This window comes from Rhopilema esculentum, chromosome 13 (assembly GCF_057945365.1).
Source record: "Rhopilema esculentum isolate cy_ngs chromosome 13, ASM5794536v1, whole genome shotgun sequence".
Lineage (NCBI taxonomy): Eukaryota > Metazoa > Cnidaria > Scyphozoa > Rhizostomeae > Rhizostomatidae > Rhopilema > Rhopilema esculentum.
The window spans coordinates 1,192,008-1,214,200 of NC_142827.1; the positions used below are offsets into that span (position 1 = coordinate 1,192,008).

The 22,193-nt window shown below is 34.6% G+C and overlaps 1 protein-coding gene across 1 annotated transcript; it reads left to right on the plus strand.

Annotated features, from left to right (window-relative positions):
- Positions 1 to 1,604: 1,604 nt before the first annotated feature.
- On the plus strand, positions 1,605 to 19,278 carry LOC135691785 (26S proteasome non-ATPase regulatory subunit 12). The gene is made up of 12 exons (XM_065209757.2): positions 1,605 to 1,758; positions 9,081 to 9,140; positions 9,933 to 10,061; positions 10,869 to 10,976; positions 13,844 to 13,919; positions 14,616 to 14,644; positions 15,044 to 15,193; positions 15,844 to 15,978; positions 16,625 to 16,737; positions 17,252 to 17,429; positions 18,447 to 18,524; positions 18,935 to 19,278. Exons 1-12 carry the CDS (start codon positions 1,651 to 1,653, stop codon positions 19,148 to 19,150), a joined length of 1,380 nt encoding a protein of 459 aa, XP_065065829.1. The 5' UTR covers positions 1,605 to 1,650; the 3' UTR covers positions 19,151 to 19,278.
- The last annotated feature ends 2,915 nt before the right edge of the window (positions 19,279 to 22,193 follow it).

Sequence of the window (22,193 nt, forward strand, 5' to 3'; positions counted from 1 at the left end):
GACATTACCATTCACTCACCATCGTATAAGAACCTGTTTAGGCCAATTCAAAAAACCAGGTTCTTATACGCGGGTTTTTATTGTAATTTTAAAGAGTCTGTGCAGTAATAAATAACAAAAGGCGCCGAGTTCATGGGGGCGTGGTGGGGGCGTGCGCTATGGGATGTCACAGAGGGGCAAAATAGCAGACAACTTTTGGCATGTTCAGGGCAGTAATTTCTACCTAATTGTTGTAGGGGGAAGGGGGGTGGGGTCACTTTTCTTGGCTACTTTCTTTCGAGAGTGATGTAAGCTCGAATGCTACCAAAGACTTCCTTTTCATACGTCTCTAATCTAAACTATGTTCTTGTTCTTTTTCCAAAACACCAGCAAAGGGTCTTGAATGTCATGAGGAAAACAACACATTGGGCAAATGTACCCTTTTGCAATCTTATTCTCTGACATCGACTTGTTTGCCTGCTTAGCTGCAGAAGCCTCTTTGGGATTTTGATGCACGCTTTTTCAAAATACTTGCAAGCTCCTCATTTGGAGTTGCGTAAGGTGATGAAGTAGGAGGCCGGCTATTTGTTGGTTCTCTGCCTCGTTGGCTTAGAGCATCATGTAAATTTTGTTTAACTGCTCCAAACCAGAAGTTTGGTCTTCTCTTTAAAAAATGCACAAAATGCGGAACAAAATGACGGTAGCAAAAGTATCACGTGGAAGCATGACTTGAAACATATCCCATTACATATTTGACTTTCGAATTTGTATTTTTAACTTTTTTGCTTTACTTTTTACTTTTATATATTTTTCAACTTTACAAACTGACTTTACATGAATTTAAACGACACTGCTGATTGAAGCATCGTCGCCTGTCATCTCATATATGCGTGGCCAGTGGCGAATCTAGCCTTAAAAATTGGGGGGGGGGGGTAGTAGCCGGGAGCCAACGCTAACTAGTTCCTTATTTTATCTTGCTGATACCAATGGTCGATGCTCTGGTGCCGCCGACAAGCGGAAACCAGAGTCACATAAATTAGCGGAAGAGTGGCCCCACCTTGTCTTGCGCTCAAATTTATGTGGCTCTGGTAGCAGGGATAGCTTTTCATCATTTAAGCCGTCGCTCCTGTGTAGTGGCAGATATCACTTTTGCCTCTCTAAAGAGTGGCCAGATTATGGAGGTGTTCGTAATACATTGACTACCTGGGTATTTTCCTACCCAACAGGGTATCATCGTAGGCTGAAAAAATTCCGGGATATGCAAGTTGAAGATATTTTGCCCAGGGCATGTCAGATTTATCATTAAACCTTAGATAAATCTTGGATAAGAACTCTCGAAGGTAATAATAAAGACAACAAACAGAATACGCCAAATTCATCATTTCTAATTTGAATGTTGAAAAAAGTTAACTTTCCCTACTAACCAACAAAAATGTGTTCTCAGTAAAATTATTTTTAGGAGAACCATCAATTTTCAGAATTATATTCCAGGAAAGGGTCAGAAAAGTTTTCTGGCAGACACATCCACTTCATTTTTCTCTTGATAGATCTCAGCATACAAAAGTCGAAATTACAAAATGTTTTCTGTTGTGACGTCACACTGGAGATACGAATCCTTTCGTTTATATCTCTCGTATCCTGGTGGACACTATTCATCTCATCGGCAGCAAGATGGCGTCCGAAACGGTAACCGATATGAAGGGCAACGTTGTGAAAATGGAGGCAGATTATAGCCAGACGGTAGACAAGACTTTACCAGAATGTGAAGCACACGTCAAGGTAACTCAAAATTTTAATTTGGTAAATTCCTAATATTACATTTATTTTAATTAGTATAATTCGAAGTGTTACTCTTAGGCCGCGCCGTCATAAACTTTGATAAATTGAGGATACATCAGGCTGCCCAAGAGGAAATGTTTGCCGTAGAACTACACAGGCCAAGCTTTTTCGTTATCTAAACTTAAATTGTCTTTTTTAAGAGTTTTCTTGATTGAATACGTTTTCCAGTGTGGAATCCATGTAGCTTACGCTGGGGACATTTCAAAAATGAGGGACAGATTTTGAAAAAATTAACCTATAAACCAAGAGTATAGATGGCATTTACATGATTCTATAATATCTAAACAATATAAAAAAAGTTAAACCCAAGAATTATCTCAACTATGTTTTGAACTACATGGCAGTGAAGTTTAGGAATTATTCACATTTGACGTGTGGTCTATTTTTTTTGGTTGTATCCAAGTTCAAATTTTGAGGTGAATTTGAGCTAGAATTTCTTTGAAGCATGTTGTCATACAATTTAAGTTCAGTCATTTCCCAAAAACTGTAGAATGCTACAATGATTTCAGTGCTCTGTACCACCATGTGGCCCTGGCCTTTTAAAGTTTTTATGGCATGATATTCTGAAGGCAGTTATTTCAAAATATATTACTATTCCAAAAATTTTGACAGGAGAAACAAGATTACTTAATTTTCATGTCTCAGAACTTGCAAGTAAATAGGGAAATCCAAAAGGGTGATATACTTGTGATATATGGTATTATGATAAACTGATAAAGATATTGTTTTAAAGGCTTTAGTACATTTCTTGCAAATATTAACACTGTAATGATTAAAAGTGTTCTTTAAATATTTTTAGTCAATCTTTGAATTGCTATTTAAAGATTCTTGACAGCCCTGGAAAACTGTACTGTTTAAAGGCCTGCACAGATTGTTGAGGGATTTCCACTTTTACCTACAATAAAGCTGTATGTTAATATGTGCAAGGCATACTGACCTTTGTTAACCTATATATCTAATGTTTCCCCTTGTTTCATCATTTGATGAAAGTGAAATTTGAAGTTTTTCAGATAAAGTTTTATTTACACAGTATCAGATCATTTAATATTTGTCAAAGTTGTTGTATTAAAGTAATAATTCTAAAGTTTTTCACATCTGTTAACATGCATCCTTCCATTACTTTATTCCTATTCTTTCTGTTACTTTATATGCATGCTACAAACACTTTACTGGTAACTTTCTTTGGTACTGAAATTGAAATTTTGCCAGTGATTAAAAAAAAGGAGCCTGTAGCATCATCCATAAACAGTCTAACAGTAGCTATGATGCAGCATTGAGATAGAATTTACAATCTCCCATAAAGATTTTATTCTAGGAAATCTATCCCTCATTCTGTTACCAAATAAATAACCTTTATCCATTTCAAATATCTTTGACCATTTTGCTTCAAAATTTGCACACTTGTATACTTGTACCCTATGTACATTATCAAAAAGTTTTGTTGTTATTCGTTGCTTTACATCATTTTTATGGCATTAAGCATCTATCAAATTCCTTCCATTATTTTATTTAGCCTTTTGAATCCTGCTGTAGATTTCTGGCATTCGGTCCCCTGCTGTAGATTTCTTGCATTCCAATCTGCCAAAAATCCTCTGTACACATCCCCGCACAATTTCTATTAGAATGATTCATCCAGCCGCAATGATTTGTCCACATATCTTTCTCTGAAATGTAAACCGAAAAGTTACATACTACAGGCTTTCGTCGGAAAGGCGTGCGACCGCACGCGCACGCCCTGGCGCACGCCTGCTGCTTTCCAGGAGTGCAAAACATCGCACGCCTTCTTTTATTATCGGAGCAAAATTCATAATTATTGGTTTTGTGGGTTTTTGAGATGAGTTAATAAATTGGTCCCTCCTTGGTACTATTACTTCATGCCACTTCAAAAAGGCTTAACACCTTTTCAGGATTGCCGATTAAATATAAAATTTTGAAATAATCATAGAACTAATCTACAGTGGAATCCCGATATTATGAAACCTGACCTGGTTACAAGTATAACTAATTTTCCGGCATGACAACAAATGTCTGGCCCCTTGAACTCTACCTCTGCACAACTCTCGTTTCTCGTTATTCTCGTTATAACGAAACTAATTTAGTCTCTTCATCATAATTTTCCTCAATATGACGAACTTTTCCAAAACCTTTACCGTTTTTTTGGTCTACTTATTCCCGGTGTATATTTATAACTATTTGTCGGTGGAGTCATTATTGTCAGCGACAAAACATACATTGGCAAACATGCACTTTTAATGATGCAAAAAAGGAGAAGAATTTGTGCAAACGTTTACACTTTTTCAAGGCTTTAAGGCATTTCATTGAACAAATCCAAACACAGAAGACTATAACAGACATTTTTGTCCCCGAATTTTAAGAGGAACATTAAGTGTTTTGAACAAGACTTTCTTTTTTTATGGCTAATGTACGAAAGTAGCCGATTATGCGATAAAAAGGAGCCGATTTCCAATGATGCGGAAAAAAATAACAGAGGATTTTCTGGATTTCGCTACCCCCTACAGCCCCCTCTTTAGACGTCGCTATGCTTTAAATCTAGATTTTAGCAACATTTGATTTAATGAAAATTGGGCCATAATTATCTTTTATGCATCTGGCCAGTGAGGTACACAAAGTAGCTGTCATGTTTGATAACAAAGGGCTCTCGATGCACTGATTTACACGAAAAAACTGCCATTACAACCAGATGAACGCCAAAGCATCAATGATTCTGCTAAGGATTCATAATTGAAGCTAATGAAAACTGCTTACGACATGGCAAACATATTTCTATTTTTGTAGTGCCGTTTTTTTGAATATATTAAATAAGCTCAGTTTATACTTGTTTAGAAAATTGCTCAATTGCTAAAATTTAAGTAGTCATGGTAAGAATTCAGCGAAGTAAATTTCATTGAAATTTTTGCTGTCATCATTTTTGTGTTGGCCATTTCTCCGTAGATCTACCATAATTACCAAAATGTTTTGTGAAAAATGTCACACGCCATCACACGCCTGGATGTTTTCAGGGGTGCGGTGGTTAGCACGCCTGCTATATTTTTCCCACGAAAGCCTGTACTAAATTTTATGGTAATTAGTCTCAGCCACACAAAGTTTTTATCTGTGCTATAGGCAAGTGCCCAATTTCCATGGGCATGAAACAGATCCCCTGCACATCTTATAAATATTCCAATCTGGGAGTGTGGCATTTGGACACAAAATATTTTTTCAGAGGCTTGGTTTATGTACACAAAAGCAAAGGGCTGCCCACACATTTAAACAGGAAATTTTTTAGGACCACTCTTTTTGAAACTTTGGAAAACATTGCCCAGATGGTCTGTGCGGGGAACGCATTTATTCCACCATTTAAATGTCTGACTTCTGATAACAATATAAAAACAAAATAAAGAAGGTCTCTTTGAAAGCTTTTGCTTCAAATTCCGCACACACTTTCGCGGGAACATTTGTTACCCGCAAATTTCAAAATTATTGTTCTGGTGTTTCCCACGCAGATAAAATACTTTGCAGTCTGGACCCTTCCTATCCTGTCTTGGTCTAAGCAACATGTTCTCTGAAATGAAATGCTAAACAAAATGGGATTTTAGTGTCCACTAAACAATCATTGGTCAGCCATCAAAACCATCTGATTGTCACAAGTTGAAAATATGGCTGTAAAAATAATTTTGTTTATTGAAGCTGCAATCTGGACTTTGTAAGGGCAATGGAATTGGGTTAACCAAGTTGGAGAAAGAGGGGTCTAGGGGCACTCCCCCAGGAAAATGAAGGACCATACCCAATAGAATGGCCCTGGAATCATCATATTTTGATTTTATATTTAAAAACAAACTATGCTTGCTCTAAAGCCACTGAAGCTCAGCACATTCCTGTTCTCTCGGAAACTCCAGTCTGAGTTTATTCTCAATGTCCTTAGCAAGGGCTGGTTAGAAAAGGCATATCTCATTGCTAACAAGGGAAATAGAAAAGTCTGAATCAAAGAAAAATGAGATTTTTTGGGAAACTGTATATAGTATAATCTGACTTATGCTCAAGCTAAAACAGCAGCCGAAATAGTCTTTATCTGATTCAATATTTTGGTTTGTAAAAAAGCTAGAATTTCATGAGAGGCCAGCAAAGAGATTTGAGACTGCAAGCTTGTTTAATTAAACTTGCTTGAAACAGTTAATGTGTGTGCAAGTTTTCCAACCTTAAATTCAAATATAGTAAATTCCTTTTGATCACTAAGTGACAGCTTTATAAATTGTTCACCTGATATCACTTTTAATAACCTAAAGCCTGATGTCTGAGCCGTTCTTTTCATAATGATCTTCTCCGTAATATATTTAAAAGCAGTACAAAGGTGCACATATAAAGATTCAAGTTTAATTGAATTATCTTATGCTTCTCAAGTTTGCCTGTATTTTAAAGAATTTTTTATGCATCCTTTGATAATCTTTTCCAAAGCCATTTTAAGCATCGTTTCCATACTTTGGTGACCCCAGTGTATGATTGACCCCATGCTTAATAATAATGAGGTCAAAATTTTGATAATTGCTATGCAAACATTGGACCAGAACCGAAAATGGTACACAAATTGCACACTTTGTCAGCATTATTGCAAACAATTGTATTTGCTCTTGCACACAAATATATTGTCAAGAACTGCCATGCTTGCAGACTAGCTGGCATGGACTAACAATTTCCCATTGTATTTCTATTGTTAATTTGTGTATATCTGGTGCAAGCTTTACATGGATTCCACCCTGGTTCATTTTATGAGAGTATGCACAAGGCCCAACAAACAAAGGCTGTGCCAAAGATTTTTTCCTGAATTATATGGTGCACCATAGCTTAATATTCTCTGTGCCAAACCATGTATAATATTTTTGAAAACATATGTTAATTGAATCTTTCTTATTAAAATGTCACTGAGCATAGCTATGTGAACATGATAAGATGGTAAAGATATTATTGATAATTAGCTTTTTGGACACTGTGATGCTGTGCCATTTCTTTGGCCTTGTTCCTTTTGCAGGAAATTCAATCAAAACATCAAAACCTTGCTCAAAATTCTTGCACCTAGAGCATATCACTTTCACATGCCTCTGTTTCTCAACAACACACTTATACTTATACCTGTCAGTGCCTAATCTAGAGTGGTATCTTGTCAGTGCCTAATCTACACTAATAGTGGTGTTGGAAATTTAAATAGAAAGACTTGGAAAAAAGAATCAGTGGAGAGAATTTGGTTCCTTTTGGTTTAGATATGCCCCCCCCCCAAGTTCTCGGCAGGATCAATTTTGTATTTTGTCTAAATTTGAAGAGAAATGGTTTGGGGAGGGTTAACATTTTGGCAATATATTTTTTGTGATGTCATCCTTTGTGATTTTGAGTTTGCCTTTATGTAGCCAAAGGCTAGTCATTGGCTTTCCTTATTAGCAAAATTGGCATTGTTGGTAAACAGGCCTTTTCTGACAGTAAAAATGGCGTGGCCTAAGATTTTTTGTTTTGTCCCCTCCCCAGAGCCTAGTGGCTGGTGCTGCCCCTGCCAGTAGGTAACCCCTGCCCTGGTGTGCACCCCTGGATCCCCTTTCTTTTCTTTTCTGATACTTTAACTTCCGGAAAAATCCTTCATTCAGCTGCTCCTTGTATAAGATGGAAGTTCATGTAGCTGTGGGTCAATGGGCCCATTAGTCAATTGGTTACTTAGTTCTGTCTGTCTGCTGAGCTCTTCATTGCACTATCATTAACAGCCCATCCTTCATCGTTCAATTAAATTTTAGTTTATTATTAAGTAAAGATTTTAGAAAGATTTCATATTGAAGAATAGTCAAGGATAGCTAGCCAAGAATATCCATGGTAATACATCTATGCAATAGTCTCAGGAAATGTTTTAGAACTCAGGAAAGTAAACAAAACTCGATGTTTGGTTTTTTTCGTTCTTCTTTTTCTATTTTCTAGCATTTTCATCAGAATCATTACAATATTAATTTAAAATGATAAACAGTTATTTTTTTCTCTCTTGTCAATAATCCTATGTATAACTAGATATTTCACAATCTTAGTAAGTTGTGTACCATGTTCTCTGATGCTGCAAGAACCAGGAGAGGTAGGAGTAGAGGTTTTGCATGTTTCCAAGGTCTAACTGCTCTCATGTAGACAGAGTCAAAGCCTGTATATTTTCAATCTACATGACCCATTTGGCAAACCAGTGACAAGACATCCAAAAAATTGCAAATATGAAAAGATTGAAATTGCATGCCTAAATCTTGACAGTGACTACAATAGAGTATGGTTGGATTGTACCATGTGGTTATTTGTTGCAAGGGCATGTGAGACCCCACTTTGTTCAAGGGAAAGCTAAAATTGACCTTAATTTAGAAGAACTTGCCATACAATGAATTGGTAATGTCCTTGCACAGGGAAAGGGAAAAAAACAAAAAAAGAAACATATAGATGAAAAATCGCAGAAAATTAAGAAATGTTGGAGTTCATCTGCCAAAATAATGCCAAGGCAAAGACCAAAGTTATCTTCTTGTAAAAGAAAAGGAAAAATCTAGGTGCTGATCCAAAAGACTGTCCACTCAGTTTTACAAAAACAGCTTATTGCTGTACAGATTGTGAATCACAAGACTCAGTATACCTTTTTATATAACAAAAGAGAACACCTGCTTTTTGACCTACTGATATTTTTTGCTGTTTTATAAAGGATAGATTTGCTATGGCGATGTATGAAAGTCGTGACTTCAGAAATTTCCCTTTCCATTGATATGTGGTGCCTATGCAACTTAACAATTCCTTCTTTGCTAAAAATCAATACAAAAAAGTTTTCTCTGAATTCAACGTCTGGAAATAAGAATTATTTACTTATTTGCAAGGAAAGTTGACAAAAGAAGGGTTAACTTTGAGGCAAAGTGCTGTTCATTTTGTAATGTTGTCTTCTGCTTATATTAAAGCCAATGTTTAGTTAATCCTTTCCAATTCTTTTCAAAGCTTGTGTACTTTGCAAATTTGCTTAGATCGTTATACAAAACATTTAAATTGAAAGTTTTTTGTTCCAACTTAGAAAAATGTTCCATAGTTTTGTTTTCCAGCAGTAGTAATACATTTTTAGCCATTTTGTTTTCATGAATAGAAGTGCTCAGCTGCTCAGTTACTTTGTATATAGTTAGTTACAACTATTTAGAATCTTAACAGTTTTGTTAATCACATGCTAAATTTTGTATGATAGAAAAAACATTCCTAATATTTGTATCAAATTTTCTCTTTTTTAGAATGGAAAACTTCATGATGCTTTAGAAATATTGCTTACTCTTGAAAAACAGACTAGAAATGTGAGTATCATTGTTTGGTACTGTTGTATGGCAACCAATCTGAATCAGGTTTAAATATACAAACTGTATTATCTTTAATGAGCACCCTCCCTCCAATGAGCATCCCTCTCTAATGAGTGCCCTTATTTTGAGCAAATATTTGAATGGCTACCCCTTTCCAATGAGCGCTCTCCAAATATTGCAAAAATAGATGGAGACCATCTATTTAAGAAAACCTATGTTATTTCAATTGGAAAAGGTTTTCTTTATATACTGACAGAACCAGATAAAAATCCATTTGATGGTATTAAAAATTTAGATCTTCAAGATGCCACACCAGTATTAATCAATTTTTGTAAAAAAAGTGATCCTATGAACGATTTCTATCTATTTCCAATGAGCACTGCTCTCTACTGAGTGCACCTCTCTAATGAGCATCCCTCTCTAATAAAGTGCCTCTTGTCCGAGTCCAAAAATTAAATGAGCGGCCCCAGTGCTCATTAAAGACAATATGGTATTACAATATTTGAAGCAAATATGCCTTCCTACCAATCTTCTTTTAGCAGATATTTTTGTGGTTTCTTCTCTCAACTTGATAGATGAGTCAGTTGCTTTCTTAAGAGCTATGATGCAAGGAACCTCTGGTTTATATTTTGGAATACATAAAGACATTTTAAATAGATAAATACCGTATTATTATTTTCCTAATTCCTGCTGGACATTATAAAAGGATTATTTTCATCTTTTTATTTTGCCTTGCATCTTGTATTTTAGGTATTTTTAAAAATTTTTGGAATTTTTTTTCTCTTTCAGGCTGCAGACATGTTTTCAACCAGCAGAATTCTCGTTGCAATTGTCAAGTTTTGCTACCAGTGTAAAGAGTACGATCTGCTAAATGAAAATCTCACAGTTCTTACAAAGAGGCGAGGTCAACTTAAACAAGTAATTTCCTGTTTTCATTTGACTTTTATTTTAATAGATTATAAAGGTATCATAACTTATTGATATTTTTAATTCAAGGTAATTTAGCATTATCTTACTACATCTGTTTCAATTACCTACAACCGGTGTATTCTACAAGAACTGCTTGATAGTTTACACTAGTAAGCATACTATAAATATCTTGGTAAGAAGAATGTACGTTTTGTTTTCTGATCCAGCTGTTTGCCAAACATATTGAAGCTTCAACTTTTAGGATTTCTGTAGAAAGATAATGCACATTTCGAATAGTGTTCAATTAAGGACTATGAAATGGTCATTAAAGTACCATACTGTGACAACAAAATCTACTTTTATAATATTCTAATTCCAACCACAAGGCCTGAAAGAACTCAATGAGATATCTCAATTAGTGAAAATCAGTTAAATTTTTACAAAAATGAATGATATAAGGCTAATTAACAATTTAAAGTTTGCCCACAAACTGTTGTTGTCTTCGTTCGATTTATACATTTTTTTCAAAATTTAAACAAGGCCAAATTACAGTGACTTTATGGGGAAAGAGCTTGTACTCATGTGGCCATATCTCAGCGACTTTCTAGCACATTTAACTGAATTTGTAAATTAAGAGGTATTTCATAATGCTCTTTGTAGTGGTCATTTAGAGTTAAAAAAATTTAAATAGCTTTTTTGCAACATCATCACTTTGAAACTCATCTCCAAATGCTAAAAGAAATTACTAACACAATTGAATCAAATTACAAATGGTTTGTAGTTGATAAATCCCTGCTATGTTTATGTTTTTGAAAGGCAGTCACAAAGATGGTGCAAGAAGCATGTACATATGTGGACGAAATAAGCGATATTGACCAGAAACTTAAACTCATAGACACCCTTCGTACTGTCACTGCAGGAAAGGTATTTATTCATATTTTTTTGTCATCTTGTAGAATTAATTTTTATTTTTTTGTCATCTTGTAGCATTAATGAAAGTAGTTCATCGTGTTTCTCAATATTTTCTCTATTTCTCAATTTGATCCTCAAAATGTCTACTTCCGCTTGTCATTATGAACGGCTCCATATTTTCCTAGAAGAATGATATTCTTTTCCTAGAAAAATGATGCTATTACCCTGTGATTATTTTAAGGAGTTTCAAGAGTTTCGATCGCCACATTAATGAAACAATACAAGACCATGGTTGTGATGTGATTGTATCTGTTCTGTTTGGAGCCGTGTCATTTTATGACGTTGCCGGGGATGGTCTTCCAATAATCTTTCCCTCTTCCGCAGCTATTAACAACAGCCTCTCTGTCATGTGCGCCCTCCGTCTTGCTGGTACATGCACTGACATCCAATCACCAAGGCTGCTTGTGAATATCGTCCTTTCTTGCCCTTGCTTCTTTTTCTTTCTATCTTATCGGTAAGCTTTAGGTTTTCTTGTTTTATTCGTAAGATGCCCCAGGGATTCAGCTGGCTTTTTCTCATTTTATTCATGACAGTTCTTTGTTTTCCCACTCTCTTCAATCATTTATGACTTTCTTTGTCCAAGATAGCCGAAGCATCCTTTTGTAGCACCACATCTCCGTCGCTTCTAATTTTCATTCCATTTCCAAAGTTTTTGTCCAGCATTCGCTTCCGTACATCAGATAAACATCACATAACACTCAAGAACTTTAAACTTCGTGTCTTTCAATGACTTGCTATCTTTCAAACGTGCTCTTTGCAAAGCCTAAGCATGTACTCGCATTTATTGTCCGACCTTTATGTTCGCCAATTACCACAACCTTGTCTAGAATATCTTGCAGGTTTTCTTTGGATTTAGAATTAAGTACTGTGTTATCTGCAATATATAGGTTGTTAATTTTATGATCTCTGGTGATAAAGTCTTGCATTCCTTTTAATTCTCCATAATGGTTTCGCTATGCAAGGTAAATTAGTCAGAAGAGAGCACACATCCCTGACGCACGGCTAATTTAATTTTTTGTGAAATAATTTTGGTCATTGTCAAGTTTCATGCAAGCTGTTTGGTTCAATTTCAAATTTCTAAGCAGTCTTAAGTCTTTTCGGTCGATATCTAGACTCTGCTATAACTGAAAGACTTCTTCGTGTTTCACTTTTTCGAATTCCTTTGTGTAGTCAATGAAGCACAAGTACAATTCTTTTTTAATCTCAATCTCTCTTTCTGGCATCATTCTGACAATCTAGATGGCGTTTCGCTTACCCGTGTTTTTTGCAGACCATTATGTTCAGGCTATCACAAAATGCTTCCTTCTTTCAATCCTCAAAGAAAACAGCCTCCTCGATCTTGTAGGTCTAGAAACACTGTTAAAACGAGTGATTCTGCCATCGGTCAACATCTTTTAGGCAACCCAGATTGTGCCAAGGTCTGTAATGACGACGTGTTTCAGGTAATTGGCAGAGCCAGGTCTTCTTTTCATCTAGCAGTTTTGGAATCGATCCACAAACTAACGGAAGAGCCGCTTTTGTGTTTACAGAGGGCGTTCCTTTTCTCTCGTGGACCTCAGTGGTAATTTTCCTATAGGCACAACTAGGTATATATTCCCATCTTGTTCCTTCTCTGTTATACTCTGAGGAGTGTCAGGCGAAAAAGCTTTTAGTATGTTGTAAAATGTTTGCTTTTTCAAAGGCATTTTCATTATGTTCTTCACCAATTTCTGGGTGGATTTTGCTGCATGCCCTAGTCATGATAATCCTCAAGATTATTTTTATCATTTGACTCCTTTAGCTGGTCATCCTTTGTAGTTCACAGTCTAAAGCATCTGATTTTTTCTGATAAGCTATGTAAATCGAATTACTTCTGGAATATCACCACAGTTGTATATTTCGTTTATAGTCTCTGGACCGGCTGCAGTTTTTTATTTTCATTTTGTTATTTGCCGTCCTTACTTTTGATTGTAAAATCTTCAGGCCGTCTATGTTCTTTTGAATGTTTGGTTCTTCTCTTGTGTCATGATTGAATAGCTCTTCAGTAAACTATGCCCATCTTTTATGTTACTTGCACTTTGCAGCCTGATGATAAGCAAAATTTGCGGCCCGTTATTTTTCTAATTAGTTGGTACATGGACGATGGTATAGTCTACATTGACGTTTGCCTGAATTTTCAATTTTGTCGCATTATCGCGTAACCGTGCTTCTTTTTCTTTATTGCATTTCACTTTTATTTTCTTATATTTTACTTTTTATTCTTGGCTTGTCCTGTTTGTGATCTTTCGTATTTTTTACATCATCCCCAGAAATTTGCAATTTGTTTCTGCTATTTCTTTTTCTTTAGGTATTAAGTCTTTGGTTGTTGTTTTTGTCCTTGTATAAAGCTCCATTTCTATCTAAACTAATTTATTTCATGCGTCGTGCCCGCTACAGTGAAACTTCTTAAGTAGTTTCTTTTTATGGTATGATCTTCGATTTTAACGGCCCATGCTCGATAAGCTTTGCTTTTTCCTGGGTCGAATATAATGCAGAATTAGCTGTTTTTTAGGTTGCACTATATGGATCGAGTTGAATTGAATTTGAAAATAATTTAAACTTATTTTCAGATGACTTGGAATTATATCCATTAGTCATTGTTGATAAAATAAAAATCTTTTACAACAGCTGCCATTGTCTGCAGGTCTAGTGACAAGTTTGTTGCAACTCAGAATTTTAGCACAATGCAAAATGGCTGTCTTTCTCAATACTCATTGTATTGTAGTTACATTTTCATTGTTGCTTTGATCTTGTTAGTATTTGTATTAACTTTGAATAATACATTTCTTTGATCATTCAAGATATATGTTGAAATCGAACGGGCAAGGTTGACAAGGAAGTTAGCTGGAATCAAAGAAGCACAAGGAGATGTATCAGGTACTTTTATGATTTTAAGATTAGTTGCTCCATTTCATAACACATTCACTATAAGTACTTCCAGTTGCTGTTTTACCTTTAACCATACTTATATCCCAACACATAACGTCTGGTCTTCTAATCTTTTTCATATTCACGCGTTAATTTGAAATATATCCTAGTACGTAGTTGCATTTTTAAAAGATTCCTGTATTCTCAAGTTTATTTTCTAATCCTGCGTTATGCAGTTTCTTTGTTTCACTACATTCCATGATTCTCTTCTGCATCGCTGCCTAAAGCCATAGTCAGTAGCTTGGTAGAAGCGTCATGCAATTGACACCTTTCGGACCAGAGTCACTTTTGTTGTAGGTATGAAGTCGTTGTAGAGGGGTATGAGTTAAAGTGCAATGTCCATTGTAGGAAGGTGTGCATTTAAGAGAGGTGTGCATTGAAGGATGATATGCGTCATAGGGAGTTATGCCTTACAAGGAGGTATGCATTGCAGGGGGATATATATTGTAGGAAAGTGTTCATTGTAGGAAGGTTTCAATTTGTGAGAGGTATGCGATGTATGCCTTAAAAGGAGGTATGTATTGAAGGGATGTTTGCGTTGAAAAGAGGTTTTATTTATAGTGAAGTGTGCATTGCACCGAAAATGACAGGGGTAGTGACCCTTTTAATGTGTTCTGAAATTTAATCAAGACGATTTTTTTGCAGAGGCCGCTAATATTCTCCAAGAGCTTCAGGTTTGGGCTGTTTGATTTTTATTTGAATTGTAGATTCAAGTTTAAACTATTGATAAACATGGGTTGTTTTGACAGGTTTTTTTATTTTCTCTTACTATTTCAATCACTGAAATCTCTTACCATTTCGCCAAGTTGGCTTGATCGGCGTGCCTTTTTGTTTTTTTATAGAGATTTGACGAAGGTACCTTTATTGTAAGATTATTAACGATAGTTATTTCTATCAGACTTTTAATTTTTTGAATTTTTCGAGTTTTCAGTATTGACTGAAAGTAACAAATAAAGATTTAATGTTTCCGTGGAAAATGCGATTCAATGACCGGATATTTGAGTTGTATACTTGTACTATTGTCAGTTCATATATATTTCAGTGCTTGACAGAAAGTTTAATACTGTTTTAAGGTCGAGACTTATGGGTCGATGGAAAAGAGGGAGAAAGTCGAATTTATACTGGAGCAGATGAGGCTTTGTCTCGCCAAAAAAGATTACATCCGAACGCAAATTATTAGCAAGAAAATAAGTGTTAAGTTCTTTGATAGTGACAAGGAACAGGTAAGAATCTACAATCTTTTGCATTGAGATTTTACTTAAGTAAAGTTTTTCTTTCCTTTTTCTAAAATGTTGTTTTTTCAATCATTAAAACATAATCTTTAAGCATGACAAAAACTTCTTCGCTGTTTTAGTTATTGCATTGCTCTCTTTTATGCCATAGACAGATAGATACTATTTTATATTATGATAAAATACAAAACTTTTAGATGGAAATGAAATCCATTTGCACTTGTGTTCTACTCGTAAAGCTATTTCTTTACTGTATAGTGTTTCTAGCAGAAGCTTCTTTGATTTTTGCGAATCAGGCTAAATTAAGTAGAAAAAGTCCAAAGACGAAAACATTTTAGTCGGTTGTAAAGTGGACATTTGAACATTATAATAAAAAATTAATTTTGATTAGCTAATTCAAGGTAGCTTTGCTACAGTTGTTTATTTTTATGTTATACTAGTAATCATGTCTGAGCAATTAAATTTGGGTGTAAAAAGATTTTTCTGTGTCATTGGATTATTGGATTTTTCTTGCTGCATATCCTATGTCTGTCGGACGTCATGCGTTATGGACAGTATTTGTTCATGTCTTCGATTTTTGCTTCGATAAATACGATCTAGTAGTAATCCTCACCAATAAATTTATCTTCATTTACTTTTAGGACCTGAAACTGAAGTATTACCAGCTCATGATCGAATTAGGCCATTTTGAGAACGACTATCTCACGATATGCAGACACTACAGGGCCGTTTATGATACTCCTTGTATCAAAGAGGATAAAGACAAGATGAAAGAGGTAAGTTCTTATCATTATCGCTTCTCAAATTCCTTGACACAAGACATATGCTTTAAGTTCAAGCGTCGAAGTGTGATTGAAGTTTTCAAGTGTCTACACGGACTAAAGAAAAATCAGTCCCCAATCAATTTTACGTTCTTCGATCACTCAATCACACGAGAGAAAATGGTAATCGACTTGTGCACTTGCCTTTAACACGTTATCAGTAGAATTGAGGAAAGAACCCTCTATCTGCAGATTCAAACGAAACTTGACTAACTTTACTTTTTAGTTTTGTCTCCTACTCTCTACGAACTTTTAGATTTGGATTAAACTGTATATTTTCAATATTTCTTGAGATGTTTGCTTTTTCAAAGCCAATTTTAAATTTTGTACCATCAAGAAATTTGGTACAAAAGAGTGTTTTAAACATTGACAACCGATTCTTTTGATAACATTTTAACTTTTATTTACATCTCTCCCGAATTTTTTGTATCTTGTTATTAATTGTTTGCAGAAAGTCTATGCCAGCTGCGGATAAATGTTTTTGCTAGTTATTAAACTTTTTAGATAGAGACTGTTAGAATGAATTTAGCTTTCCTATGCTTTTAAACATGCTGAGTAACTTTTCAGTAATTTTGAACAATAACTTTTTATCCCTTTACAGGCGCTGCGAAATGTAATATTGTATAACGTCTTGGCACCATATGACAACGAGCAAAATGATTTTCTGCACCGCATAAAGGAAGATGAAAATTTGGATGAAGTACCGTCATATAGGTAGGTAGTAAATTTGTTTTGTTTCATAGTATCGGAAATTGCATTCCTTCAGCTCTTGAACGTTCATAAAAACAAGTTTAGCATATCGATGATCTTGTTTGGTGCCAATATGAAGTGTTTGGCAGACAATTGTCAAAACTGTTGGAACTCCTACGAAATTAACAGTTTTTCAAGTTGTCCGACTTGTTGCCACCACTTCCTGTTACAGCGTTGATCAATATCAAAATGGGATTATGTTGGTAACAATCAAACTAAGATTTGAAGCATAAACACCACTTTTTAAGGACTTGATGTACGGGGGAACGGAGGAGAATTTATCGACAACATTGAAATTTTGAGGAAGTAGAAACATGTTGATAAAGCTTTTTAACTCGAGTGTTTAGTTGTGGTGTTTCAAATATTTTTGCAAGGATCGTTTATATCTAGCTTAACATCCAGTAAATGCTGTTCCAAGGCAACAGTAACATGTCAATAAACAGTTTTTTGATAGATTTGTATATTTTTTTGACAATAGAGATTTATTGAAGCTGTTCAAGACTGATGAGTTGGTTCAGTGGAAACAGTTAACGTCTATGTGCGAGAAAGAGTTACGCGATGGTTTGCCGGGTTCAAAAGCCACTGGTGTTTTTGACAGAAACAGCGAGGGAGGGAACAAGTGTTGGGATGATTTCAGAAAGAGAGTCGTAGAGCACGTGAGTTTTTGACTTTTCGATTGTTGTAATTTGATGGCAAACATGAGTTTCTCAGATAAGTCGATTTTATATTGGCTATTTGAGGTAGAATCAGGGATTTCTAGGAAGATCTTAATGCCAGTACTGAAAAATCTCATGGTAAGTAATGGAAAGACTAGGGAAACTACCATAGCAGATTTTCTATAAAAGATGTAAAAAGGAAGAAACACGGGGTAGGCTGTCCCCGGATTCTGTGCATCTTGCAGCGTGTAATAATGAAGCCTTGTACGTCAGGGCAAAACATTGTTTCTATCAAATTTATTTCAAAGTTGTATTCTTGTCATCATTATTACAAAACATTGGATTCTTGTCATCATTTTGCATTGTTCCAGACCATTACCTTGTTTCAACAAAAGGCAAGGATTTTGAAATCGAATCTCCAAACTCATGCTAGATCTTGCAGTTTATATTTAAGTCTTGTTGAGATTGTTATGATTGTTGGGGATTGATGTTTGGAGATAATTCGAGTGCAAGGGTGTTGCTCTTGTCGATTTTATTCAAATATAGTATTCAGATGTCTAATTTTGATGGAATATTTTTCACAATTCAGTGCCCTTTAAAGGCTAAAGAATTTATATGTCAAGTTTCAATCGCATCGAATTTGAGATTTCGGTTTGTGCCTCATTGTATCAATGGTGGAAATGTTTTAATGGTTCATAGCAGTTAGTTGCTATTTTGCATTTTCAAGTCAAATTTTTTCCCAGGAGTAATCGAAAAAGGTAGTTGAGTGAAAGTCGAGGTTTATCGGCGATAACAGGCCAAGTTTACAAAAGCTATGAACGAACCTTTAAAAATGAGCACTAGATTTCTGCAGGACTCATTTGTACTTAAATGGCTTCCAGATACCCCCTTTTTATGTTACTGATGAGTGTTTACTTGATACGCTGCTTGCATGTGTTTTTGTTTCTCACTACTTAACTGGCTGAATGCAAAACTCCATATTTCGACCTAAGTTGCTACATATTTTTATTCTCGCAGAATATTCGTGTGATGGAAAAGTATTACACTAGATTGACAGTGAAGCGTATGGCACAACTGCTTGATTTGTCCATCGATGTAAGTTCCCAGTTTTGCGACATTTTACATCTCTCTGTGCCTTTTTGCACTTTTTGCAGTCTCCTCTTTAAGTTAATAAAGTGCCAGAAGCAAATGCTATTTCAAACTGCTTGGAATTTGTAAATTATCATTGAACATCTTTACAACCCATTTTCAACGAACAGGAGCCGTGTACAAGATACTAGCTGTTTTTGTAAACACATCTTCACTCGAGAGTGAAACCTTATTGCACATTACACTTAGGCAGCCTGAAGATAATATGTAAGGTAGACTTTACATTTACAGTTTGCTTTAAACAGCTTTCAGTCTTTTTGGATTCAGTTTGAATTAAGGTGATCATAATTTATTATCTCAAACTATTCTTAAAATTTCCTGAACTGTGTCCTTCAATTTTAGTTTTTCTTTTCCAGGAATCAGAAGAGTTCCTTTCAAATCTAGTGACGTCAAAAACTGTTTACGCCAAGATCGATAGACCCGCTGGGATTGTCACGTTTCGACCAGTGAAAGATGCCAATGATATTTTGAATGAATGGTCACACAACGTTACAGAACTCATGTCCTTACTTAATAAAACAACTCACCTCATAACAAAAGAGCAAATGGTCCATCAGCTTATTGAAACTTAGGAGAAAAAGGAGTTTACTCAAGGAACCATTTTTAAGCCAAGACTTGCAGATTATCGCTACCATTTTAGTTGAAAGAATTTTCATGATCAATAAATCGATTATTTCGAAGATAACGTAGCTTTATTTACTGTGCAGTTTTCTTCTCTAGCAAGTTTAGTTCGTGCAGCAAATCTATGACCGGTGATCACGGTCGTCTTGTTATTCTTTTTAGAACCATTTTCTTTTAAGCAATTTTACTTTTGAATTGTTCTGATAAGTCCCCCAAAAGGAGTATCTAATCGCTTTTTGTCCAAAAGTAGAGTTTTTTTAGATTTCTAGTGTGGAATCTTTTTAACGCGGCAATCTTTTCTTTGAAGTCAAAACCAGGCTTCGTATCCTATATGCACCTATTCAGCAATTTTTATTAATTATTTTTGTTATTTATTTCTTTGTGCTTTTAGCATTACGTGACAGGACAGTGGGGCATCAGCACAAACATTCTAATCTCCCACAGGCCTAACAGTATTTTCGAATTTTTAGCCGTTTGAAAATCGTGCTGACTCATGTTTTCCAAACCAAACTGAATCTTTTTGATGATATAGGCAGTCAACTACTTTTGCCATTTGTTTTTCAAAGAATTTTTTAAGCTGATAGCAACATTTTGTCAGGTTTTCGAAATGGCTTAAAACCAGGATGAAAGTTATTTAAAGCAAACGTGTTTCATCTCGAATTTAGAAAATTTTGCGTGAATAAACCTCTTTTCTTCTTCGTGAATAACCACTCAATGTTTTTATAGCTGTGCGTTTAACTGGTGAACATCAGGGCAGACCAACAAATTTTTTTCGCTAATGCTTCTTCTTCTCAACGTCTCAACATTCGTACTTGTTTTTTCCGGTTCCTAATCTGATGATCATGCCATGTTACATTATTTAACAGATCATTTTTAATATGACCCTAGAGCCTCTCTCTACTCCCCTTCCTCCTTGAAATGAAATCATAGAATATTCCTACAAAGCAAAATCAGACTTTTTTTGATACCATTGAAAGAATAAATAGAAGCAACAATTTTTGATAAAATGATGGCTATATGCTTTGAGGAAACATATGGGTTATATTCTTTGAACAATTGCTGATTTTAAGGTGAAAAGAATCATTCAACAAGGAAAGAAACTTATTAAATACAATCAGATACAGACAATATATTTTTTTACATTAAGGGCATTTATTCTGCAAAATAATCACTTTTCAGCATAGACATTGTTTTTACAAAAATGCAAGGTAGTGGGGTGTGATAAGAGCTAATTTTTCAGGTAAAATACCATTCTTCAAAGAATAAATATTCAATCAGAAGCAGAAGAAGCAATAATTTTCTTAAAATTAATGGCTTGGACAATTTTTCGCAAAAATGCAAGGCTAAGGAGTGGGAAGAAAGTAAGTAGAAAATTTCCTCATAAAAAGGAACAAATTTATCTAATAGTATAAGAAGCAGAACGAACAGTGATGGATAGGCAATTCTTTGACAAAGCTATAAGGCTATAGACTTTGAAAAAGGCTCATTATTGTGTCCAAGTTTTCCATTAGACAAAAATGATGCTTTTTACACAACCATTAGCAGACAAAATAAATATTTTCTTTAAAGGCTCAAGTGGTTAATGATTTGATAGCATTGAATTTTCGGGCACAAAGCAAAGCTACAGGCTTTGAAAAAAGTGATTATTTGGGTAAATGTTTACTCCAGAACAGAAATAAATATATTAAAAACAATTTGAAGTAGGTAGAAACAATAATTTTATCAAGATTTCTGACATTTTGATAGAAATAACGACATGCTATGATTGGAAATTTTTGTCAAAATTTGAAGGCCATAAGCTCTGGAAAATAACTAGTTTTTGGGTAAATTTTTACATTTAACCTAAAAAACTTCATAATTGCAATCCAAACAGATACAAACAATAGTGTTTCTTTAAGAATTAAGCAGTTTTGATAGAAATAATGACATGTTAGGAAAAGTAGTGTTTTTGCAAAATTGTAAAGCTATTGCCTTTGGAAAAAATTGAATTTGATTTGATAAAATTTGTTAATAAACAAAACAAAACTTATTAGGGTCAATCAGAGGAAGGATAGCTAATCTTTTTGCTTTGGAAAAATGCTGACTTTTTAGAGTAAAATTATAAGCCTACAAAATACAAACAAAAGCAAAAGGAAACAACGATTTTTTTAACATTTGAGACATTGTTAATAGAAATATCAATTTAATAAGATTTGAGGCAAAATTGTAAGGTAATAGGCTTTGAAGAAACACTGATTTTTAGGGTAAAATTTGCAAAGTGAATAAGAAATAAACTCACAAAATACAATCAGAAACAAAAAGAAACAACGATTTGAAGAGATCTAAAACATTTTTGATACAAACAAATTGTTAAAGTAGGTAATTTGAGGCAGAATTGTAAGACTATAGGCTTTAAATAAGCTGAAAATTTTAGGGTAAAACTTTTATAATTAAAAGAGAATAAACTAACGTATTACAATCAGAAGCAGAAGGGAACTTATTTTTCTGAGATTTAAGAAAATTTTTTATTGAAATAATGACTAGTTAAGATGGGTAATTATTTGCAGAATTTCAAGGCTATAGGCTTTGAAGAGATGCTGACTTTTTAGGGTAACGTTTTTATATTTAAACAGAAAGATACACACTTATTATGATAAAAAGCAAAAAGGAATTTTTTTGAAGAACTGGAAGACTATAGGCTTTAAAAAACTGAATTTTTAGAGTAAAAGTTTTATATTTTGCAAAAATTGTAATGCTATAGGCTTTGAAAAACTGGGATTTTTGGGTAAAATGTTTATCTTTGAAAAGAAATAAACTTGCGATTTACATCAGAACAGAGGATAACGATCATTCGTTTAATTTTTCGGAACTGTTTGTAAGAAAAAATAACTTGTTAGGATAGGATTTTTTCAAAGCTTTAAGGCTATAGTATAGAAAATGCGGACCTTTTAGGTAAATATGTATATTTAGGCAGAAATAGACTTGGCATTTACAAACAAAGAATACATAAACACT